The following is a 23805-nucleotide window of genomic DNA, read 5'->3' on the forward strand; positions in this document are numbered from 1 at the left end:
TTCAGCCTAGGAAGTTTTGTGTTTAGCATTGGAGGCCCTTTTTCTGATGTCCCCCCGCCTCCTTATTTGTATCATTGTCGTGGTGTTTGCCGATGACCAGTGAAGTTACCAATGGTAAAGGACTAATTATATCCTTTGTTGTGAGCAACTGCTTACAGAGTGTCATGGTACCTTGTGTTACCCAGGCCTGTTGCATGGCCTGGAGGCAGCCTGTGGGTGGTTAGGGACCTTCCTAATGGTCCTCTCTCCAGTGGTCCCGATGCCGGCCGATGTGACTCCGCACACTTTAGGAGTCCTTGAGTGCTTGGTGCTTCTACTGGTATTTAACTTGCTGTGCTTGTGCTGGCCCTGGGTCTGGTAAAGCACCTAATTTAGCTCATTTTATTTGAATGCACTTCCTATTTCTTCTTTTATGTAATCTGTGCTCTTTTATGACACAGCGTGCCAAAATCTTTTAATTTTTTTAATGTGAAAATTGTTGGTGTGTGGCTAGGGCTCAGGTACTACACCCTTTTGTGGTTTTGTGTTGGTGTGTGTGCTAGGGCTCAGGTACTACACCCTTTTGTGGTTCTATTTTGGTTTCCAATAGAGTGTTATTCTCCACTCATTGGATTTCTGCTTTTGATCTTTTACTGACTATTTTCCTTTCTATACTTATTGACTTGGCTATTGGACCCCGCTATTCCTGATTTCTGGATTCCCTCCGGCTGGTCCCAGACTATTCTCTGTCTTTTTACATGTTAGGCCCGGCCACTCTAAGGTCCAATATCCATTTATACTTGGTTAATCTTTTACACACTGAGTGTTGGGTCTCCCAGTACTACTGACACACAGCCATCCATTCAAATACTCAGGGAAAAAATAAGAGGTAAGTCTAATTAAAGACCAATTGCAGCAAAATCTAAAGGGTCAATAAATGGATCCTCATGGTTTAGGAGGTGATGTTGGGATTATCCGGTATTGAGGGGTGATTGAGTTTTGCTTTCAGCACAAGCTCCGGGTTTTTTGGATATGAGTAATTGACTCTATAGCCCATGTTTTCCGTACGGACATATAAAATATTTAACACAGATAACCGAGCAGCTGTCATTGGCCTGTGGACTGTACAGAGATCATTCATTTTCAGAGAGCTGTTTCAATCACCAGGAATCTCTGTGGTCAAGTAGATGGAATAAAAGCTATGTTGGGGCGAAAGTGCCAGAATCTGTTTGGATAAAAGCCGCAGGCTGTTTGCCTTCTCGTCTCGGAAGCCTATAAGGACGCTATGTCCTGGTTCTTGGCTTTTTTCAGGCTGCTAGCATTTATTAAAAGCAAAGAAGGAATGGAACAATAAAGCATCATTCGTTTGCGGACCGTCGAGAACATTCCCTGCGGGGAGCTGAGCAGTTTTCTCTCTCATTATCCAGATTGCGCTTTGTTTGGCCTTATCGGTGGCATCCTCTGCTATTGATCTTTCCTGCTGGTTCTTTCGCTCGGTCTTTTCCCTTTTGTTTTTAAAATGAATGTGAACGGCTTTTATTCGAGGATTTTGCTGAAATTACTCAGTCCAACAGAGGAGCGTTCACAGCAATACCAGTCATTATTATCCTTTAAAGAGGAACGGTCACTCTGGAGATTTTTGCACAAACCACGTAGTTAACTAAAAGTTATCTATTTTGCTTTATTTTTCATTCTCACACATTCTTATCCTTTCTTTACATGTAGCGGCTGTTCATGCCGGGGTGGAATGTAAAATGTACCGGTAACATGGGACGAAGATGTCCGTAATATAGAATTGCAGTAGAAGTTTTTTACTATCTCTGCGTCGTTGATCATCCTGGTAAATGCGGCAATCGACTTTGACAGCCATTTCATACACCGAGATGTGGACTAAATGGTATCGATCAGGACTGCTCGTTGTAGGTAGATGTAAGTTGACTCGAATTCCCATCATCCCTGCTTAGGACAGCACTGAATATGATTTGCAGTGTTTTTATTATAAATAAAATGAAAACAAGGTAGCAATAACAAACACTTTTTTCCAATCTCTCTAATAATTCCGATTTCCACCAACATCAGCATCCTTTAAAGTCTTTGATATCATGAAAATTGTTTAGACATATTGCACTGTTTGCTTAGCTTACCCACAATGCAGCCTGCTGTGAGCAAAGTGTGCGCTGCTGTAATTCACCGATACAACAGCAGAGATTCCACAGCACCATGAAAAACGTCACAGCACTGATACATTCACAGCATTTATACATTCACAGCACTGATACATTCACAGCATTTATACATTCACAGCACTGATACATTCACAGCATTTGTACATTCACAGCATTGATACATTCACAGCATTGATACATTCACAGCATTGATACATTCACATCTCTGATACATTCACAGCATTGGTACATTCACAGCATTGATACATTCACAGAATTGATACATTCACAGCTCTGATACATTCACAGCTCTGATACATTCACAGCTCTGATACATTCACAGCTCTGATACATTCACAGCTCTGAAACACTCACAGCACCGATACATTCACAGCACCGATACATTCACAGCTCTGACACATTCACAGCATTGATACATTCACAGCTCTGACACATTCACAGTTCTGATACATTCACAGCTCTGACACATTCACAGCACTGTTACGTTCAGAGCATTGATACATTCACAGCTCTGATACATTCACAGCATTGGTACATTCATAGCATTGATACATTCACAGCTCTGACACATTCACAGCTCTGACACATTCACAGCTCTGATACATTCACAGCACTGTTACATTCACAAAATTGATACATTCACAGCACTGATACATTCACAGCTCTGATACATTCACAGCACTGCTACATTCACAGCTCTGATACATTCACATCATTGATACATTTACAGCATTGATACATTTACAGCACTGATACATTCACAGCTCTGATACATTCACAGCTCTGATACATTCACAGCTCTGATACATTCACAGCTCTGATACATTCACAGCTCTGATACATTCACAGCTCTGATACATTCACAGCACTGATACATTAACCCCGTTACATGAGTTCACAGTAGTGATGGTCAGGCCATGTGATACATTCAAAGCATTGGTACCATAGCCCCTGTGTCACAAGTTCACAGAAGTGATGCTGCGTTCACCCATGACGTCCCTTTACAAAGACTTATTGCGTGTTGCTGCCACTTATTGAATGATCAGGCACATAGCTGTTGGTCTGCCATCCCTCTAAATAACTCCAGAAGAAATTAAATATTTTGTATGTTGGAAAATCTGTAAATCAATTTTTGTTATTTAACCCCTCCAGGAGCAGGGTTATGCATGATTACTGAGGGACCTCTGAGCTGAAATCAGTTAATTGCTGGAGTGCCATGGGGCGAAATCGGGGATTTATATTTCAAATTTGAGCTGACAATAGTGGATGAACATTTAAAAACTTTAATAGATTGATTTAAGTTTAAAACATCAAAAGATAAATTTTTTAATGATAGCTGAAAATAATCATAAAGAAAAAAACAAAATGTAGAAAAAAAAAATCTATATTAACAAAAACAATCTAAATTCTAAAGCTGGCTGGACCAAGATGGCTGTTTGCAATGCATACAGCGTCTGTAATGAGTGCCCCTGATGTTCCGGCTCTGTACAGAGAATTCAGGCCAGACACTAGAACAAGGCGGACACAACGCGTCACAAAAAAACAACAAAAAAAGGATTTGAACCCCAGTACTGGAGTTTGTTATTTCGTCTTAATAGGCTGATTGTATCAGCCATTCAATGATTGAATCCCATTTTCTATCAAATCAAACCTTTCAATAGGATTTCATTTCAAAGTGACAGATTGTGAGAACTTTATTAAAGTGCATTATGCTTCGAGCTGAAGTGATTACATTTATCAGGCGTTTATCATCCTGGGTTAATCTATTCCACTTTACTCAGACGTTGTCACATCACATTTTTACAGAAGTGATTGCTTGTTTCATAATATCTACAACGGGGACAAAACGCACTCATTCATTACCACCACCGCTCATTGGAACACTATGGACAATGAGAGGTCACCTTGAACTTATCTTCTTCACTCCAGACCAGACATGCAGACCTTTCTGCTAACTTCACATAGCAGAACTTAAAATTACCTGATCTCTTCTATTTACGGGATTAAAAATTGTCATATAAAGCAATCCTTTATAATTTAAGTTCATGGATTTTCTCCGGTTTTCATAGATCCAATGATTTATGTTCCATAATGCTGAAAACATAGCTAAACCCTCTGGCATTATGTTTGAGTAGAATGTAGAAGATACATTAAAGATGACCTCTCGCTGATCATAGTGTTCTAATGAGCAGTGGTAGTAATGAATCGGTGCTTTGTCTCTGTTGTAGAAATTATGGAACGAAAAGTCACTTCTGTAAAGATGGTAAGTGATAACCTTTTCTCAACAATAACCACCAAACTATCTATATTTCACCCTTCCTCCCCCATGGTGGCCCACTATGAACTGCTATGCTTCCATAGAAACCTTTCCCCATCTAATTCTCCTACCTCCAGCCATGTCCACTAGTTCAAGTCTCACTTTCATCTTCTCCCACTCACAACCCTTCTACTGCTTGCTTCTGGTGGCATCACTCCTAACCCGGGTCCCGAAACTCTTCCCATACTCTCTTACCTCACCTCCCACAATACTGACAATCTCATTTCTATTACTTAAACCTGGATGTCTTCTTCTGACACTGCTTCCAAAAACAAAAAGACCAACAGCTATGATCAGGCACATAGCTGTCGCTCTGCCATCCACAGATTCCCTCTAAATAACTCCAGAAAAAATTGAATATTTTGTATGTTGGTGGCCTCCACTTTAGATATACCCCTAGGCCAGGTTAGAAACATGGTGGCCGTGTTAAAATCCTACTATTACCTCCTGCACCTGTCAGTCACTGCTTCTTCCCTGGGCTCTCCCTAGTCCACCTCCCTTTAAACGCACCTTAGATACACTACTGTTCAGGGAAGCCTACCAATCAATTCTTTAATTAATGAAATCCACTTACCCAATAAATGTCCTCATCTCACTCTGTTTTAACACCACTCTTAACCTTGCAGTCCACCTCGTTTCTCACCTCTCATCCATCTAGATTGTAAGTTCCCATGGGAATAGGGCCCTCAATGGCTCCGGAATTAGTTTATCAAATTTTGTATTGTCTCTTAGTTATATTGTACTGTGTCTTTTACTTGTACCAACTGTAACCATGGACACCGCTGCAGGATGTGATGTCACATAAAGTATAATAATATAATAATAAAATAATATACAATCACATGGGCGTGGCCATATAGCAGCTAAATTGTCACATTTTCATATATAAAACCTCACAGCACTAGCTTACAGAGATATAGGCCCTCTCGTAGATTAATGCTCAGATCTACAAGACTCCATGCTCTGATGGATGTCAAACCTGTCTTATTTCAACAACTCCTCTCATTGTACAATATATCTCCACTTTACAAATATAAATAATGACAAACGCCCCAATGGTAATTTTACAGCAAGCTTCATTGTAGTGTATGAGAAAATGACAGTTCAAATGCAATATTATAAATATAAAGTATGCTTCAAGTACAGGTACATTTATAGAACACTCCAGTGTTATGGAGACTGTAATGTTTGTTACATATTGCCATAAAGCAATGCTTTGGGAATTGACAGTCAGTATTGATAAATGTGGTGATATAGAGCTTCAATGCAGCTGGACATCTTACCTTCTGAAGTTCAGGCTCTGGTGGGACCTTCCCGGGGACACAGCTGAGTTCTGGCTATTGGCAGATAGCAGGCTGTCCGTTTCAAAGAGGTAATTGCCATCAGCGGCAGTCATGTTGGAATTATCCATGAATTCCCCGTCATTCCAGGCTCCCACAGATCCATCCATAGTTTGATATCGGAGCTCTACGGTAACGCTGGTCTGAAAGGCGAACATGGGAAGTCATTTAGTTTAATGTGATAATTAAAATACAAACAAAAGAAAACAAAAACATAACTAAAGTGCTGACAATAGGAAATAGCCCCACATTATTTTATTATTGTTTTTTAAGCTTTGTGTCCTTTTTTTGTTCCTTGTTCACTAAGTATAACATTTAGGTTTTGTTGTCTTGTTTGTGACTTATCCGTCTACTCTGCGTATTACTTTTACATTTTTGTAGGCCCCACACTGTGGTTCTGGTATGTGGTTCATCTATTTTTCATTTATTATAACATCTTCATCCAATTTTAATAAAGAGGGGAAAAAAGGCACTTTTCATTTTGTGTTATTCCAATTTTCATATTTTGGCTAGTATTTAGTTTGACTAATTCTTGCAGTGTTTTTAAAGAATCGTTTTTGCAACGTTTCAAAATCACATGATATGCATTTTATTACTTCTTCTTTGTATTGTGTCAATTTAAACTATGACAGATTCTACAGCTACTGCGGAACTGCCTTTTCTCAAGCCTTGTCAAGTCCTTAGCTCTTTCTATGGAGGAACGTCTAGGCATGGAATCCATGGATCAGATTTGTTGTTCTAGCATATCCCACAGATTCGGGTAATACATTCGGATTGAGATCTGGGTAATCTGGAGGCCAAGATAACACCTTGAACTCTTCAAACCATACCTGAACTATGTTTGCAGTGTGGCAGGGGACATTATCCTGCTAAAAGAGGTCAATGCCATCAGCGAACATCATTGCCATGAAGGACAGGGGTCATGTTGAGCACTTTGACTGGTCTGCAGATACATAGCCCATAAGAAGCAAACTGTGATCCGCTGTTTGTTCTGACACCTTTCTATTATGGCCAGCAATACGTTTTTCAGTATGTTGAGCTAAAGTAGCTCTGCTGTGTGATCAGACCAGACAGGCTCGCCTTCGCTCCCTGCGTCAATCATTGAGCACCCAGGACCCTGATGTCAGTTTACCAGTTGTCCTTCCTTGCACCACATTTGGTAGGTATTAACCACTGCATACTGGCAGGGCTAGATTAACGTAGGTTCAGGCAATTCATGCAGCTCCAGGCCCATGCCCACGGAATAGGCCCATTGATTTTTTACTACTCTTCACATGCTCTTGCTTAAGTATGGAAGCATGATGGATGTAGGGGAGCAAACCTGGTGTGGACTGACTGACAATGAACTTAATTACTGTACAGCTGACTTTGCGCACTATGCGAATGCTCTTGCTGCTTCAGTCTATCTAACACTGTGGCATGTCCGCTTTCTTCTACACTCACTACATACATCTTTCCTCTGTCCCAGAATATATAAGATGAGTTTCTGCCTCCTAGAAGGTATGGGGAGTGGGAAAGTGAGTGCTGAGGGACAGTCCTTAGAAAGTGTGGAGAGAACACATCATTAGATGCATTTATGCCAAGCTCAGAGTGCTGTCTGCACAGTATGACCTTGGTTGGTCATCTGGCATATTTGGCCGTCAACCTGACGTGCATTCACGCCAGACTGACCATCTAAGTCTTCGGCAGACATGCCCCTTTTTGGGCATGTTCGCCTATTTGGCTGGTTCTGGTTAAGTGATTCACATCAGTGGCCCACCCTTTTAGCCCACCCACCGAAATCCTGCTTCACCGGACACTGCTGGATGTATCCTATGAGATTCCCTCTAGCACCACCTTCACCAGATACATGATGCTTGGGAGGTAAAACTGGTTCAGTGTTTTCTGTCGATAACATTCTGTAAATAGGTCCATCAAAAATTCCTGCCCAAATTAGAGAAAGCAGGTGCTACTTGTTTCTCTGCCATATCTAATTATCTGCCCTTGTAATAATAACAGATGGCTCCTCTTTCTTTCTATCACAATAAACACTAAACATAATCCTGTCAGTAGTTTTAATGTTGTGTCTGATCAGTTATATGACTTTCACTAAACGCAATATTCGCTCGATTCTGGAGCAATGAATGAAAATGACGAAGAACATGTGTCTACTGTACTGACTGGCAAACAGAAGATCGCAGGCAGCAACTATTCCCAGATCATTCTGGGGATTTCTAAATCCAATGGTTGTCTAATATATACGCTCTTCCCAGTTAATAAACATTATAACATTTATCTGCGTTATACATGTGGCAAATCGTTAGTCTCCTACAATTTACAGAGGTTTAAAAACGGTTGGGTAACCAGTTCCAATGAACTTTGTCAGACCTCCCAAAATCGCATTAATAACAAAGATGATTATTTCAAATTTGTACTTTCAGACTCAGACAGAGCGATGAAAGGAAAAAATAGTCTGCTTGAAAGGTCAGTACGTTATAGACGCAGAGAATGCCTTTTCATACAAAGAGATTATTTAATAGAGAAGCAATATGCGGAGACATAGAAGCCTTGTGAAGTATTATTGTAATACAGTACAAAGACTCGCTCGTGCAGGTTCTAATCTCCATGACTAATGCAGCCAGCCATGACCACAGAGCTATATTCTAATTGAAGTTACTCCGCTGGGTTCAATGTGGGAGATCACATCAGATTGATACATTGTCCCAGTTATCTGGGAATGGCGACTTGCTCTATCAGAACATTGATGATACATGGGAAAAGCAGGGGTTAAAGCCAGCTTTGGTTAACTTTGGTTATTCTGAGGATGTCCAAACCTTAAATGGACAGCAACACAATTACTATGAATGATACTACGGTGCAAAGGGCATCATGGATACATATATAACATGGGAAATGTAGTTCGGATAGGCCAAGGTTAGTGTTCGTTGAGTTGGATCATTTTAACTTGCGAGGTTTAGCACATTGCAGTTGGGAGTGGGACCATCTCTTGTTAATTTACTGCGGTATATTGTGAGATTGCTGGGCTGGCTAATTCTGTGGTCACTTTCAGTGTATGAAATAGTGTTTCCCTTATAGGGTTAAGAAACATCAAAAAGTCATACACTAAATTATCATGTTGCAAGGTGCTTTCTTGGTGGCAGGTGTGGTATACCTTAAGTTCTCCTCAGGTTAGCTTTGAGAAAACAAGACATTAAAAAATACTCCACCCACCATAACCACTGTAGTGTGATGTAAACATAGAAACATAGAAACCTAGAATGTGACGGTAGATAAGAACCATTCGGCCCATCTAGTCTGCCCAATTTTCTAAATACTTTCATTAGTCCCTGGCCTTATCTTATAGTGAGGATAGCCTTATGCCTATCCCACACATGCTTAAACTCCTTTACTGTGTTAACCTCTACCACTTCAGCTGGAAGGCTATTCCATGCATCCACTAGGGTTATGGTGCCAGAAGGGACATGGCACTCCTTCAATGTAAGTAGGCAAACTGTTTTGTGGGTACAGAGAAAGCACGGCCGACGCTTTGTGTGGTTTGGCTCGCGTGTGACTTGGCTAGAAGTATTTATGTGAATTTTAATTTGGAAATATTCCAATCTGATTTCTCTAAATAAATCACCAACCATATAAGACTACAGATTGAAAGCCAAGGCATTAGCTCTGCATTATTGCATTTATCCAAATCAGATCATTTATCATCTTTCTGCAAATTATGTCCCAGTTTTCAGGAGTAATTGCTTTTTAAAATAAAAACATCTTTGCAAGCGATTTTGAATGAATAATAGACAGCGGACCATGGCAGCATTAAATGAATGAGATGATGCGTTAAATTTCACAGAATCGTCACTACATTTTAAATAATACAAACAAGCCAACACGCAGTGTAATATAAGAAAACACAAAACGTTGTGGAGAGCATCTAAATAACTAAAAAAAAGGGTTCCATTTCTTCCCATTATATTCTGCTAAAATAATACAGCAACCATTATAATATTGCTCATAATACGGAGCAATAAAGGCACCCGTCCAGCTATGGTGGGTGTGGAGACAGGTAAATGGTTTGCAATAGGAAATAACGAATTGTTGTGTTTAAACTTTAAACCACACATAGAATATGATGGTCAGGAAATAAAGAATTAGAATGCTGATTTTAGACCTGCCTTAGTAATCTCTGAATATTAAAACGCACTCCTTCTGGAGTCAGTCAACACCTGACAACTGTTTGAAAGTTATAAGACTTAATAATAATAACAAAATTAGACTATTGGAGACATCTGAACTAGAATTGCGCAGGACAAATTATTTTGATTTCTTTTCAATCGGCTTTTTTCGGATTTTCAAACTTTTTTTAGTTCTGAAAAAATTCAGTAAAAAAAAAAAAAAAGTGGTTTGGCTCAAAACATGGTTGATATTGGGGCGTGGTTTCGGCTCCGTCTGAAATGGCCGCGTGAGAGAAGTGCTCCGCTCACCTAAACCCCCGATATAGCGTTTTACAGCGGCAACTCAGCTTTCATGGGGCGCACTAAACGCCCTGAGCATCCCCAGACCCCAGGGAACCCCCAGCAAGGCCCCCTGGACAGTTTCTTGCAGCCACAGCCCGGGGCGAGCGGCGACTCCGCAACACCCAAAATGGCGTCGGCCCCAGCACAAGGCCCAACACATGCTGCCCTGGAGAGGATTGAAAATTCCCTCCGGGATCTAACAGCTGCTATGGTCACTAAAACTGACCTCCAAGCAGTGGCCACAAACCTGCAGGATGCCTTGCGGACGGAGGTGGCTGGGCTCCGCGCCGAACTCACGACGCATGCAGGCCGCATTGCCGCGCTGGAGGAAGCAGATGTGACTATGACGACCCGCATAGCATCCACGGACACCGCGGTCGCTAGGCAAGGCGAGATGATCCTATCTATGCGCCGCCACCTCGAGGATGTGGATAACCGAGGTAGGCGATGTAACATCCGCGTACGCGGTGTACCAGAAGCCGATGGGACAGAGGAGGCTGCGGACACTCTCAGAGAGCTCTTCCACTTCATTATGCAGGTTACACCACCACCACCAATCCTCTTTGAAAGAGCACATAGGGCACTGCGCCCCAGGAACTCAGAGGACGGCCCGAGGGACCTCATTTGCTGTGTGAGCTCTTTCCCGGTGAAGAACGCCATCATGCTGAAAGCCCGGGAACAAGCTTTTTGGCCCTTCAGAGGGGCCCAAGTTGCGCTTTTTAACGACCTGTCTCCTATCACCCTGGAGGCCAGGCGAGCACTCCGACCTATTACAGCAACACTGCGGGAACACAATGTGACTTACAAATGGGGCTTCCCCTTCGCCGTGATGGCACGACACCAAAATCGGTGGGTTACTCTGAGATGGCCTGAGGAAGTCCCGCGTTTTCTGGGAGAATTGGGCCTTCCGCCTCAGCCGGTCACCAACTGGATTCTGGGCCCGCTGGGACCGCCACCGAGACCACAGAGAGAACCCAGACAACGTTCGGCTGGAGCCTCCTATGCCCCCCGGACTGGACGACACCGAGACCCGACGTCCCCGGAGGAAGAATAGTCGCGCTCCCCTGAACTTTCCATGATACAACACCCTCTACTCTAAGCGATGAAACCCTGATGCTGGACGACGACGGTTTCCGCTCTGGTTGTCTCTGGCTGTGTAAGTTTCACACGACAGACTTTGAGGTACTATGGGGCCCCCTCTTTTTCTTGTCATCTTGGGAGGGGGGTTATTGGGACATGTGGACTCTGGACTGGGCCCTCTACTGCTGTGTTTCCGTAACTAATTGCCTTATAATATGGCATTCCTGGTCCCATGATTTGTGACACCAACTGCATACGCACATGTTGAACCTTTGGGTGGGGGGATTGGGGGGGGGGGTTGATGCGGACTGTCCCCTCCGAGGTTCCGCTGTGAACAACACGGACTTGTGGGCCACTGGTTCTTGCCTGAGCTATGGGATGGATGTGAATTCGGGGGGGGGGGGGAGCGGGGCGGGGGTTGTAGGATGTATTCCATGCCTCCGCACTATTTGCCGTTTTCCATAGAGGGTCACATGTTGTTGTACTTAACTGCATATTACCTCGGGGTTTAGTACGTACAAGTGTCAAGATGGATGGCCTGCTCCGCACTCGTACCCTGCTCCTGAGACCTACACACCCATAACTAATTTGTGGGGGACCGGCTTGCGGCTCCTGCCCCGCTCCTTTCTCCCCCCCTCCCGCCCCCGCCCCTCTCTGTCCCCCCCCCCTCTCCCGCCCCCCCCCTTCTCACCCTCTCTCTCCCACCCCCTCCTTCCCTTTCCCCCCTGCCCCCCCCCCCCGCTCCCTCGGCCCCTTCTCCGGGTGTGTGCGGTGGCCTCCCAAGCCCCCCGCTCAGACACGCACATGGGATTGCAGGGATATCAGAACCATCTGTTCATCTCGGGGTGTATCCGCCTGTTAACCCCCACCCGGGAGCGCCCCCCTCACGCGTGTGCATTCCCCCCCTCCCGCTTGCCCCCCCTCACGCGTGTGCATTCCCCCCCTCCCGCTTGCCCCCCCTCCCTCTCGGATGCGGGGCGAGCTGGGGGAGGTGAACCGTGGTGAGGGAACGTACTTAAAGATGTTAACACTGTTTTAAGGTTTGCTAATCTTGTTTTGCTATATTGTGTTTTGCATGGATCACTACATATGCACGTGGTTATTTTTATCTTTAGGTTTTGCTCTCCATAGACTCCATTCCCCCTCATGACCCGGGGATTTGCCATATGTAAAATGTTCATTAATCCACAATATGATCACTAGCCAACCCGCAAGGGGCGGACTAGTGGGATAGGTGGGAGGACTAGAAGGAGGTGCTCTGAGCTGGGGCTGTACCTGGGAACACGGGATAGCTTTGGAATTCACTGACTAGCCTTGACAATTGTATTTATTGCCTAACCTACTTAACGATTACTGTCCGCGGGCTCCTTCATCGCTACTGCCCAAAAGGCCATTTACATTGCCCACTAACTCTCAACACGGGGGGTGGGTTGAGGCGAGTGCTGAATATCTTCTCGTGGGAGATCCTTTGAGCGGAGCCTGAACCGTGCTTCCACACACTCGTGCTAAAGGTGGTGCGGCCGCGCAACGAGTACTTTAATCTCCTGGGCTGGTACCGGAGTGAAGACCCATTGACGTCGGCTGCTGCACGAGACCACCCTCCTCCACCTTGGTGGGGGGTATAGATTTGGGATAGAACCCAAATTCTGTGAGGGTATCGACAATAGGGATACTTACCTCCTTTTAATCCCCTTACAGACGCCTGAACCTGTACCTCGGGCCCCTGGACGAACCTGCCCCTACACTCACTTTACCTATCTCTGACCCCCTCTCTTTCCCCTACCCGTTCTCTCACCCCCCCCCCTATCTTTTTTCTCCCTCTTTTCTTTCCTCTTCCTCCTCCCCCCCCCCCCTCCTGCATTGGACTGCCGGGCGTGTGGACTGGTTGCTCTTCACTAACCCACATTCCCGACGATACTGAGCACTATGGCCTACCGCACAGCACCCCTGAAGGTTGTCACGCAGAACTGTAGGGGACTTAACATCCCCGAACGCAGAACGCACCTATTGAGGGAACTACATCGAAAGCGGGTGTCAATCGCCCTGTTACAAGAAACACATTTTAAGGAAGGGTCACAACCCAGATTACGCAACCGACACTATGCTACCAACTACTTTTGCAATCATCCCGCATCGCACAAGACCGGTGTAGCCATTCTACTGGCGACCAACCTGGGATTTGAAGAACTCGACCGTGTACAGGACTCAATGGGGAGGTACCTCTTCCTTAAAGGGGTCATCGCGGACAAAATCTACACCATAGCCTCCATTTATGTACCTAATAAGAGGCAAGCTCCTTTCCTCCGCAACGCTCTCCAACAATTAGAGGACTTCTCCGACGGAATCCTAATCGTAGGAGGCGATTTTAACGCCCCACTGGACCCGACGTTGGATTCTTCCACGGGTCACAGCTGCATATCGCAGCACCATATTAGGTCCATTAGACAATCACTAGAGGCCCTCAGATTAGTGGACTGCTGGAGGACATTACACCCCTCGGTGAAGGATTACACCTACTTCTCGGCGCTTCATAACCGATATTCACGCATTGATTATCTTTTCCTTACTCAAGAGGGACTATCTTGCCTACTTGGAGCCGACATCACCCCTGCTACCTGGTCGGACCATGGATCTGTCACCATGGAATTGGCCTCCCCACTCTACAAACCAACAGGATGGACCTGGAGACTCAATGAGGCCCTGCTACTAGATATGGACACGAAGGACCAACTACATCAGGCACTAGAGCAGTACTTTAGGGAAAATGACACGACGGATGTCTCCCCGATCTCGCTCTGGGAAGCACACAAGAGCGTGATCCGCGGGACATTCATTCGCATCGCCTCGCAAAAACGGAAGGCATTCATGTCCGAGCTGACTGAGCTACATCGCACCATCTCGGCGCTGGAGCGCAGTCATAAGAGATCCCAACTGAATGCGGTCTATGGAGAACTGATGGAACATCGAAGACAACTTAAAGCCCTCCTCTTGAAGAGACACCTCAGGTCTGTACAACGCTCTAAGGGCTTCTACTATGCCCACGCCAACAAAGGTGGCAAGTACCTTGCACGACTGTTAAAAGGCCCCATGCCCCATAGGCAAATTCGACAAGTCCGCTTGACCTCCGGGGAGATATCTCCCTTCCCGGAGAAGATTGCGGAGGAATTCAGGCAGTTTTATGAAAAACTGTATAATCTATATCCACCTAAAGGGGAAGCTGAGACTGTGAGGCACCGCTCGATGGTTCAGGAATATCTATCTGAAATGGGCATTCACAGACTGGAGCAAGATTCTGCGGCACTCCTGGAAGCTCCAATTGGTATTGAAGAAATAGCTGCAGCCCTGAAATCCTCTAAGACCGGTAAGGCACCAGGACCAGACGGCTTCTCTGTGGGGTACTATAAAAGTTTCTCCGACATACTTTTACCTCGACTCACTGATGCCCTCAACGCAGTCGGAGAGGGGGGACATCTGGGGAGGGAATCAGTAGCTGCTACCATCTCCGTACTCCTGAAACCTGGGAAGGATCCGTTACACTGCGGCAGTTACCGCCCGATCTCATTACTTAATGTGGATTCCAAACTGTTCACAAAAGTCCTGGCTACCCGTCTCAAATGCCTTCTACCCGAGCTGATTCACGAGGACCAAACAGGGTTCATACCGGGTAGGGAAGCCAGAGACAGCACCATGAGATTATTCGCCATCCAGCATCATGCTAGGAGACATGGGACCCGATTGATGCTTCTCTCCACGGACGCGGAGAAGGCGTTTGATCGGGTCAACTGGTCATACCTTATGGAGATGCTGAGATGGCAGGGATGCGGTGAAAGGCTCCTCTCTTGGATATCTGCACTATATATGGACCCTCGAGCAACTGTGAGAATCAATGGGGCCACGACGACAGACTTCACGATCCGTAATGGAACCAGGCAGGGATGCCCGCTCTCACCACTGTTGTTCGCACTATACCTGGAACCCCTCTTACAAGCTATCAGGCAAAGCCCAGACATCAAGGGCTATGAGTGGGAAGGAGTGCACCATAAGGTGGCAGCTTACGCCGACGACCTCCTCTTTTTTGTCCGCAACCCCCGAACAACACTACCTTGCCTCCTCACAGAACTTGACAGATTCGGACAACTATCTGGATTTAAACTCAACATCCCTAAATGTGAGGCACTAAACATCACACTCCCCACAGAGGAGGCCCGCTCCCTGGAATCGCAATTCGCGTTCCGCTGGTGCTCCAACAAAATGAAGTACCTAGGCGTTTGGGTGACTACGGACCCGGAGGATATATACGACTGCAACTTTACACCCCTCCTCAAGAACGTCCTGATGGACCTCTCCAACTGGTCCTATCCACATGTTACATGGCACGGCAGAGTTGCCGTACTTAAAATGAATGTCCTACCAAGGATCCTCTATCTCCTGCAAACAACGCCCGTTGCCATTCCGGAGTCTTTCTTCTCGGCCCTAAAATCGGGAGTGCTTAAATATGTCTGGCGAGGCGGTCGCCCTCAACTTCGGCATGAAATCCTGTGCCGACCTAGGACACAAGGCGGTCTAGCGCTCCCTGATTTTAAAAAATATTATCAGGCCGCGGTAATGCAACGTGTTTTAGACTGGCATGTAACCTCGGCACCCAAACAATGGGTGACCCTGGATAGGGGACTCATAGGCTCATCGCTGGAGGCCCAGGTATGGGGGAATCCCGGAAGACGCATCACTCCGACTCGCACTGAGGGACTGGTCTCTCAGACCCTGATTGGTTGGCGAACACTGAGGAAGCAAGAACACATCTCCCCAACGCCTAGCCCAATGCTGCCGATCACACACAATGTAGAGGTAGGAGGTGGGCTCCCAGCGGGAGCATGGCCCATCGAGAGTGAACGTGCATATATACCCATACATACAATCCTCGCTGATGGGAAGCTTCGGGATCTCCCATCGCTGCTTGGAGACAGGCTCTGGACCCTTCTCTCCCAATTCCGTTACATGCAACTGAAACACTTCATTGCCTCCATCCCACACAATGCACGGTTGCGTAGGGACCTCACATGGTTCGAAAGACTCTGTGACCAAGGACTAGATCTGGCCCACGCAATCTCGATGCTCTATCAAAACCTATTGGTGGGAGGCACCCCCGCACCGTTGGCGTTTAAGCAGCAATGGGAAGGACAAATGGGGAAGGAACTTACCACCCAACAATGGGAATCCGCGCTGCTTTGGCAACATAAGAGCTCAATGAGCTCTTATTACCAGGAAATGAATTACAAGCTGATATCCCTGTGGTACCGGACACCGGCACTACTTCACCGAATCTTCCCATCAATCCCACCAGTGTGCTGGAGATGCCAGGAAGAACGCGGCACGGTACTACATATCTGGTGGGAATGCAAACTCATTACCCCATATTGGATCATGATCAGGACCGAGGTGACGCTCATCCTGAGGGACTTACCCAATTGGACTGCGGAATTGGCCTTGCTACACGCCTCATTCCATTCCAGCACATTGGAAAACAGATACGGTGCCAACTAAACAAGAATGGATTCACCGGGTCGAAGATATTCAGGGGGCGGAAGAGGCACACGCCACCATCACTGGTCGAAGAACCAGACACACCGACATGTGGATGCCCTGGTTTTACTATATTGCTCAGTACCGACAAGATGGAGGCAATCAGAGACACACGGCGCAGGCACCTATGCCCCCCTCCTCCTAATCCCCTTTCCTTTCTTCTCCTCCTTCTGATCGCAGGGTCTCGAGGGGTCTGGGATCGATACTGGACAGACTGGACTTAAGCAGATAGGTGGAGCTCCGTGACAACTGACAGGATAGAAACCACTGACTAGAAACCTACGAGTTAGGACTTGTCATTGGACGGCAGACACTGGGGGTGGACATCGCCTTCAGGGACACTTACTGTACTGGACATTCCACAATCTGAATACGCTCTGATTCAACTCACTAGCATTTTGACATATGGACTGACAGAAACCCTACACACACACTCGCAACTGAAAACACCGCCCGTGACAGGAGTGATCAGAGGCCCTTAGAACCATTTGGTGACTCAGCGCTGTTGAGGTAGAGGTGATCGGTAAGCATGTTTTGGGCTCCGCCTTGGATGGGTATCGCATGGGAGGGGTCAGCACTTGCATTAGGACTTAGTTTTCTACCTTTAGTCTGGGCATTTGGCTACTTATGGTGGGGGTGCCGGGTCCTGGAGGTGTTGTAAGATAGGTCTCCCACATACCTTACCTAACGGGAGGTACTTCAACATCACTGAACCGATTATAGCTCTCCCCGGATGTGCCCCGGATTACATCTAGACCCTACCACCAACGTCCCCACATATGTGGAAGATTTGCTGGTGTCATTGCCCATACGCTGTCTTCCGACCTTGGCTGACCCGACCCCGCATAGCCCTAAACTCGAGACTTACTGGTCTCCCTACCCTGAAACTATATTACGCCCCGAACTAGCCTTGAATATCTAAGGCAATAACTACCTATGTGACATATCCATCCCCTGTCCACCACCTGCAAGCGCCAACTGTAATCCATGTCTAGCCAGAATTATATCAGGCCGTGAATAAATACTTATACACACACAAATGCTACATGAAGGCGCTTAATACTGATTCCTGCTCTCTGCTTCCACATATAAAGGGAAGTAATCACGGAATTTGTCAACCTAGGTCAATACTTTGTTCACCTGACTTTGTGATGTTTAACTGTACTAAAATTGTTTTACTCAGACTGTACTGATACTAGAATATTTTATGCTGGCTTTATCTTGTTTTGGAAATATTACGTTTTTACTTGGCCTGCGAGCCACTTATGTTGATTATTTCATCTCAATAAACAGATTTACAAAAAAAACATGGTTGATATTGGAACATCCAGGGGAACCCTACAATTATGGGAAAAAATAAGGTGCCCAAAGAGTCCCTTTAACAAAAACACAACTCTCACAGTGTAAACTAGTGATTCAACAGCAGCAGGCCCCGCAACCCAAAATCTGAATTCCGAATCAGCCGAAACAGCTCACCTGGCGCGCTGTTTGGTTTATTTGGGAATTTGGATATTTGGCAGGGCACATGGCCTGGTAGCAATATACACAGCTTTATTGACAATAAAACAATCAGCTTCTATCTCAGGGTGAGAGGTGTCCATAACAGTTGTCTTCGTCTGATATTTAGTGGCCATGATATATAGTCAGAAAAGCAAACCAATTTAAGTCCAAATTTCACTAACATTCTGAATAATAAAACGATTCAGAAATAAAAAGAATGAAAAAAAATGGAGCCGAACTTGTAAAACGAATGAAGTCGGCTTAAAATGTTTGTGCAGTAAGTAACCCAGTAGCGAATATACTATGGGGAATATATTCTTCCAAAAATACATAGCATTGAGAAAATACAGTGATAAACGCTAAGGTACAGCTGAGGATCAGATTGTCTGATAGGTGAGATTGTGGACAAGACAAACAAGAGGAAGAAAACCACCACCCGTGCAGAAAAAAGAGACAGAGAATGAGAAACGCATCCACCAGTAACATTCGGCACAAACTTCTCGAGAACAGAAGAAAAGTCTTGTGGGAACGAGCCGGGAATATAAGTTAAGGAAGCAAACTGCAGAATCCACTACGACAGACATAGGGTGACCGCCGACAGCTGCCGAGGGTGAGCCCGCCGCTGATACTGAAAGCTGAGGATGCAAACGAAAAGGAAAACAAAAAGATAGTCGGGGACATCTGTAATATGAAATTACAAATAGAACCAGACAAAAAAAAGCTAATATGTAGCAAACAAAGAATGAATGAAAGGGTTATTCCTCCGAGAAGCAGAAAAGAAAAAGAAAGACGTTAACCCGTTTCATAGTTTACTTTATGGGCTAAGCTGATCGGCTGTTAGAAGTTTTATCCACATCACGTTTTGTTGTAGTTTTTGTTGATAATGTACGTTGATTGTTCACCAGTGTATGCTAACAATGTAACACTTCGTATAGGATACTCGCCTCCTGGCTGACATCCATTTAACAATTCTCAATTTAACAAATACATCCCATTTAATATATTCCTTCTGTCCCAGAGAATAAAATGGTCTATATTTATTGTGGGAGCAGAGTCTGGATAAGACGCAGAGCGTCACGCTGTGCTGAGATCTAGAAAGGTTGGAAGCTGTGATTTCCTGCCGTGACAGTTTAGCAGTGATTGCGATTGCCTGCCCGAGCACGAATGAAGCCCCAATGCCGTGCCTATTAATAAAAGGGAGGGAGCCGCACACTCTGATATTTGCTACAGTGTCATTTGTTTCAGTCAGGGAAGGGAGACCAAAGAGGCTAATTTGGTCTTTACTTTGCAAGTCTACTACAAACTCCCGCACGTCAAACACTGCGGCATAAAATCTCATGGGGTTTGTTCATTAAATAATTGTAGCGAGTTGAAAACAGAACTGAAAAATGTAGGAAAAACTAGCCGAGCTGTATCTATAGCTGAGATGGAGACTATTTTACAAATGAGCTATTGGGACCTAAAGTTTGCTATTCTGTTTTTAATTAACACAGTTTGTTTTTTAGTGAATAATTCCTTCATTTGTTCATATTCCTTCGGTATACATAGAACCAGACTTGGACTTTCGTTTTCAGAATAATAACCGGAGCAGTGCCCTGGACAAACAGAAGAAATTGATTATTTTCTAGTATTTCACTTTTGGTAAAAATATACTAAAACCAGACTTGGGCACCTGCTATTAAAAGGATCAAAATTCTGTCAATAATATTCCATCTCGGCCCTTTGTCTGAATTCCGAATCTCTAAATGTTACAATAGAAGAATTATTTCATGTACGATTAGATCATTTTTGCTAATTAGTTAAATTGATACCTTTCTATGGGAATACTATTAATTTAAGGGTACCAAATTAGGGAGCTATTGTATTCAGTAGTAGATAGATCCCTGATTTGGTATCCCACATGACTGTATAAATTTTATTTAGGGAGTTATCTACTAAACGGCTGGGAAATGTACATTGAAAACAAGGATTTTATTTATTTTGCTCTTGAAACTGTTTAGTAGATAGCTCCCTAATTGCCCTACATGGGAGTGCCATATTTAAAGATACCAAGTGAGAGCACTATCTACAGCTCTCTATCTTATTTCCCAGCCTTAGACATGGCACTCCATGTAAGGGAACCAATTAGGGAGCCATCTACTAAACACAACTCCCTCTCTGATTTGATAGTCTTAGACATGGCACTCCCATGTAAGGGAACCAATTAGGGAGCCATCTACTAAACACAACTCCCTCTCTGATTGGATAGCCTTAGACATGGCACTCCCATGTAAGGGAACCAATTAGGGAGCTATCTACTAAACACAACTCCCTCTCTGATTTGATAGTCTTAGACATGGCACTCCCATGTAAGGGAACCAATTAGGGAGCCATCTACTAAACACAACTCCCTCTCTGATTTGATAGTCTTAGACATGGCACTCCCATGTAAGGGAACCAATTAGGGAGCCATCTACTAAACACAACTCCCTCTCTGATTTGATAGTCTTAGACATGGCACTCCATGTAAGGGAACCAATTAGGGAGCCATCTACTAAACACAACTCCCTCTCTGATTGGATAGCCTTAGACATGGCACTCCCATGTAAGGGAACCAATTAGGGAGCCATCTACTAAACACAACTCCCTCTCTGATTGGATAGCCTTAGACATGGCACTCCCATGTAAGGGAACCAATTAGGGAGCCATCTACTAAACACAACTCCCTCTCTGATTGGATAGCCTTAGACATGGCACTCCCATGTAAGGGAACCAATTAGGGAGCTATCTACTAAACACAACTCCCTCTCTGATTTGATAGTCTTAGACATGGCACTCCCATGTAAGGGAACCAATTAGGGAGCCATCTACTAAACACAACTCCCTCTCTGATTTGATAGTCTTAGACATGGCACTCCCATGTAAGGGAACCAATTAGGGAGCCATCTACTAAACACAACTCCCTCTCTGATTGGATAGCCTTAGACATGGCACTCCCATGTAAGGGAACCAATTAGGGAGCCATCTACTAAACACAACTCCCTCTCTGATTTGATAGTCTTAGACATGGCACTCCCATGTAAGGGAACCAATTAGGGAGCCATCTACTAAACACAACTCCCTCTCTGATTGGATAGCCTTAGACATGGCACTCCATGTAAGGGAACCAATTAGGGAGCTATCTACTAAACACAACTCCCTCTCTGATTTGATAGTCTTAGACATGGCACTCCATGTAAGGGAACCAATTAGGGAGCCATCTACTAAACACAACTCCCTCTCTGATTTGATAGTCTTAGACATGGCACTCCATGTAAGGGAACCAATTAGGGAGCCATCTACTAAACACAACTCCCTCTCTGATTGGATAGCCTTAGACATGGCACTCCCATGTAAGGGAACCAATTAGGGAGCCATCTACTAAACACAACTCCCTCTCTGATTGGATAGCCTTAGACATGGCACTCCCATGTAAGGGAACCAATTAGGGAGCCATCTACTAAACACAACTCCCTCTCTGATTGGATAGCCTTAGACATGGCACTCCCATGTAAGGGAACCAATTAGGGAGCTATCTACTAAACACAACTCCCTCTCTGATTTGATAGTCTTAGACATGGCACTCCCATGTAAGGGAACCAATTAGGGAGCCATCTACTAAACACAACTCCCTCTCTGATTTGATAGTCTTAGACATGGCACTCCCATGTAAGGGAACCAATTAGGGAGCCATCTACTAAACACAACTCCCTCTCTGATTGGATAGCCTTAGACATGGCACTCCCATGTAAGGGAACCAATTAGGGAGCCATCTACTAAACACAACTCCCTCTCTGATTGGATAGCCTTAGACATGGCACTCCCATGTAAGGGAACCAATTAGGGAGCCATCTACTAAACACAACTCCCTCTCTGATTGGATAGCCTTAGACATGGCACTCCCATGTAAGGGAACCAATTAGGGAGCCATCTACTAAACACAACTCCCTCTCTGATTGGATAGCCTTAGACATGGCACTCCCATGTAAGGGAACCAATTAGGGAGCCATCTACTAAACACAACTCCCTCTCTGATTGGATAGCCTTAGACATGGCACTCCCATGTAAGGGAACCAATTAGGGAGCTATCTACTAAACACAACTCCCTCTCTGATTTGATAGTCTTAGACATGGCACTCCCATGTAAGGGAACCAATTAGGGAGCCATCTACTAAACACAACTCCCTCTCTGATTGGATAGCCTTAGACATGGCACTCCCATGTAAGGGAACCAATTAGGGAGCCATCTACTAAACACAACTCCCTCTCTGATTGGATAGCCTTAGACATGGCACTCCCATGTAAGGGAACCAATTAGGGAGCCATCTACTAAACACAACTCCCTCTCTGATTGGATAGCCTTAGACATGGCACTCCCATGTAAGGGAACCAATTAGGGAGCCATCTACTAAACACAACTCCCTCTCTGATTGGATAGCCTTAGACATGGCACTCCCATGTAAGGGAACCAATTAGCCGCTAGAGGCTGGATTAACCCTCAGTGAAACATAGCAGTTTCTCTGAAACTGCTATGCTTTTAGCTGCAGGGTTAAAACTAGAGGGACCTGACACTTAATTGAGCTGATGTGATCTGGGTGTCTGTAGTGGTCCTTTAAGTATGTGTGCATCTGCATGCACTGGTGTACATACCGCGGTCGCAGGGGTCGCAACCCTGCAACCCCTGTGACCAGGTGCCCGCCGCCATGTGTTGCGGCCCCGGCCTGCGCAGAGTAAGCGTGCGGGGGGGCCCACGGATCAATTTTCGCACCGGGGCCCCATAGGTCATGTGTACGCCACTGGTCAGAAGATACGAAAAGGTGGGGAAATACACAAGATCAGACAGGAAATTCACGAACAGGCAGCGGTCCCACCACAGGGGGCAATTAACCAAAACCCCAAAATCTTTTGTGCCTAAGAGATATTGCATTTTACAAAGTAGCTTATATCAACATGATTAACATACAATGTACTGAACCTTCATTTTTCTTGACAAAATTTATTTTTTAAGGGGGATTTACATAAACGATACTGTAAGTCCTTCTATATCAGATGAATGTAATTCAATTCAATTTACAGGAATAGCCTTTTATATGCAAGAGATGGGTGTGTCTTTAGATTTATATGGAGATGTAGGAAATCCATTTTACAAGAACAAATTATGTTTTTCTATCCCTGACCGACTCTCATGTTTAGCTACCCAACTTATATGAGACAATAAGACAGTTTGTGAGTGGCTAAGGTTATAAACTGAACCAATCTAAGTGTTCTGGTTTCAATGTACGAGGCGACCGTGATGTGTTTTT

General features: G+C 45.0%; 1 protein-coding gene across 2 annotated transcripts in view; it reads right to left on the bottom strand.

The window, feature by feature from the left end:
- OTOF (otoferlin) overlaps positions 1-23805 on the bottom strand; it is a 338353-nt gene that overhangs the window by 167972 nt on the left and 146576 nt on the right. For both annotated transcript variants that reach the window (XM_063441964.1, XM_063441962.1), the window contains exon 5: positions 5766-5965. In XM_063441964.1, coding sequence (XP_063298034.1) covers positions 5766-5965 — 200 coding nt within the window. The remainder of the gene's footprint in view (positions 1-5765; positions 5966-23805) is intronic.

Source organism: Pelobates fuscus, chromosome 2, assembly GCF_036172605.1.
Source record: "Pelobates fuscus isolate aPelFus1 chromosome 2, aPelFus1.pri, whole genome shotgun sequence".
Taxonomy (NCBI): domain Eukaryota; kingdom Metazoa; phylum Chordata; class Amphibia; order Anura; family Pelobatidae; genus Pelobates; species Pelobates fuscus.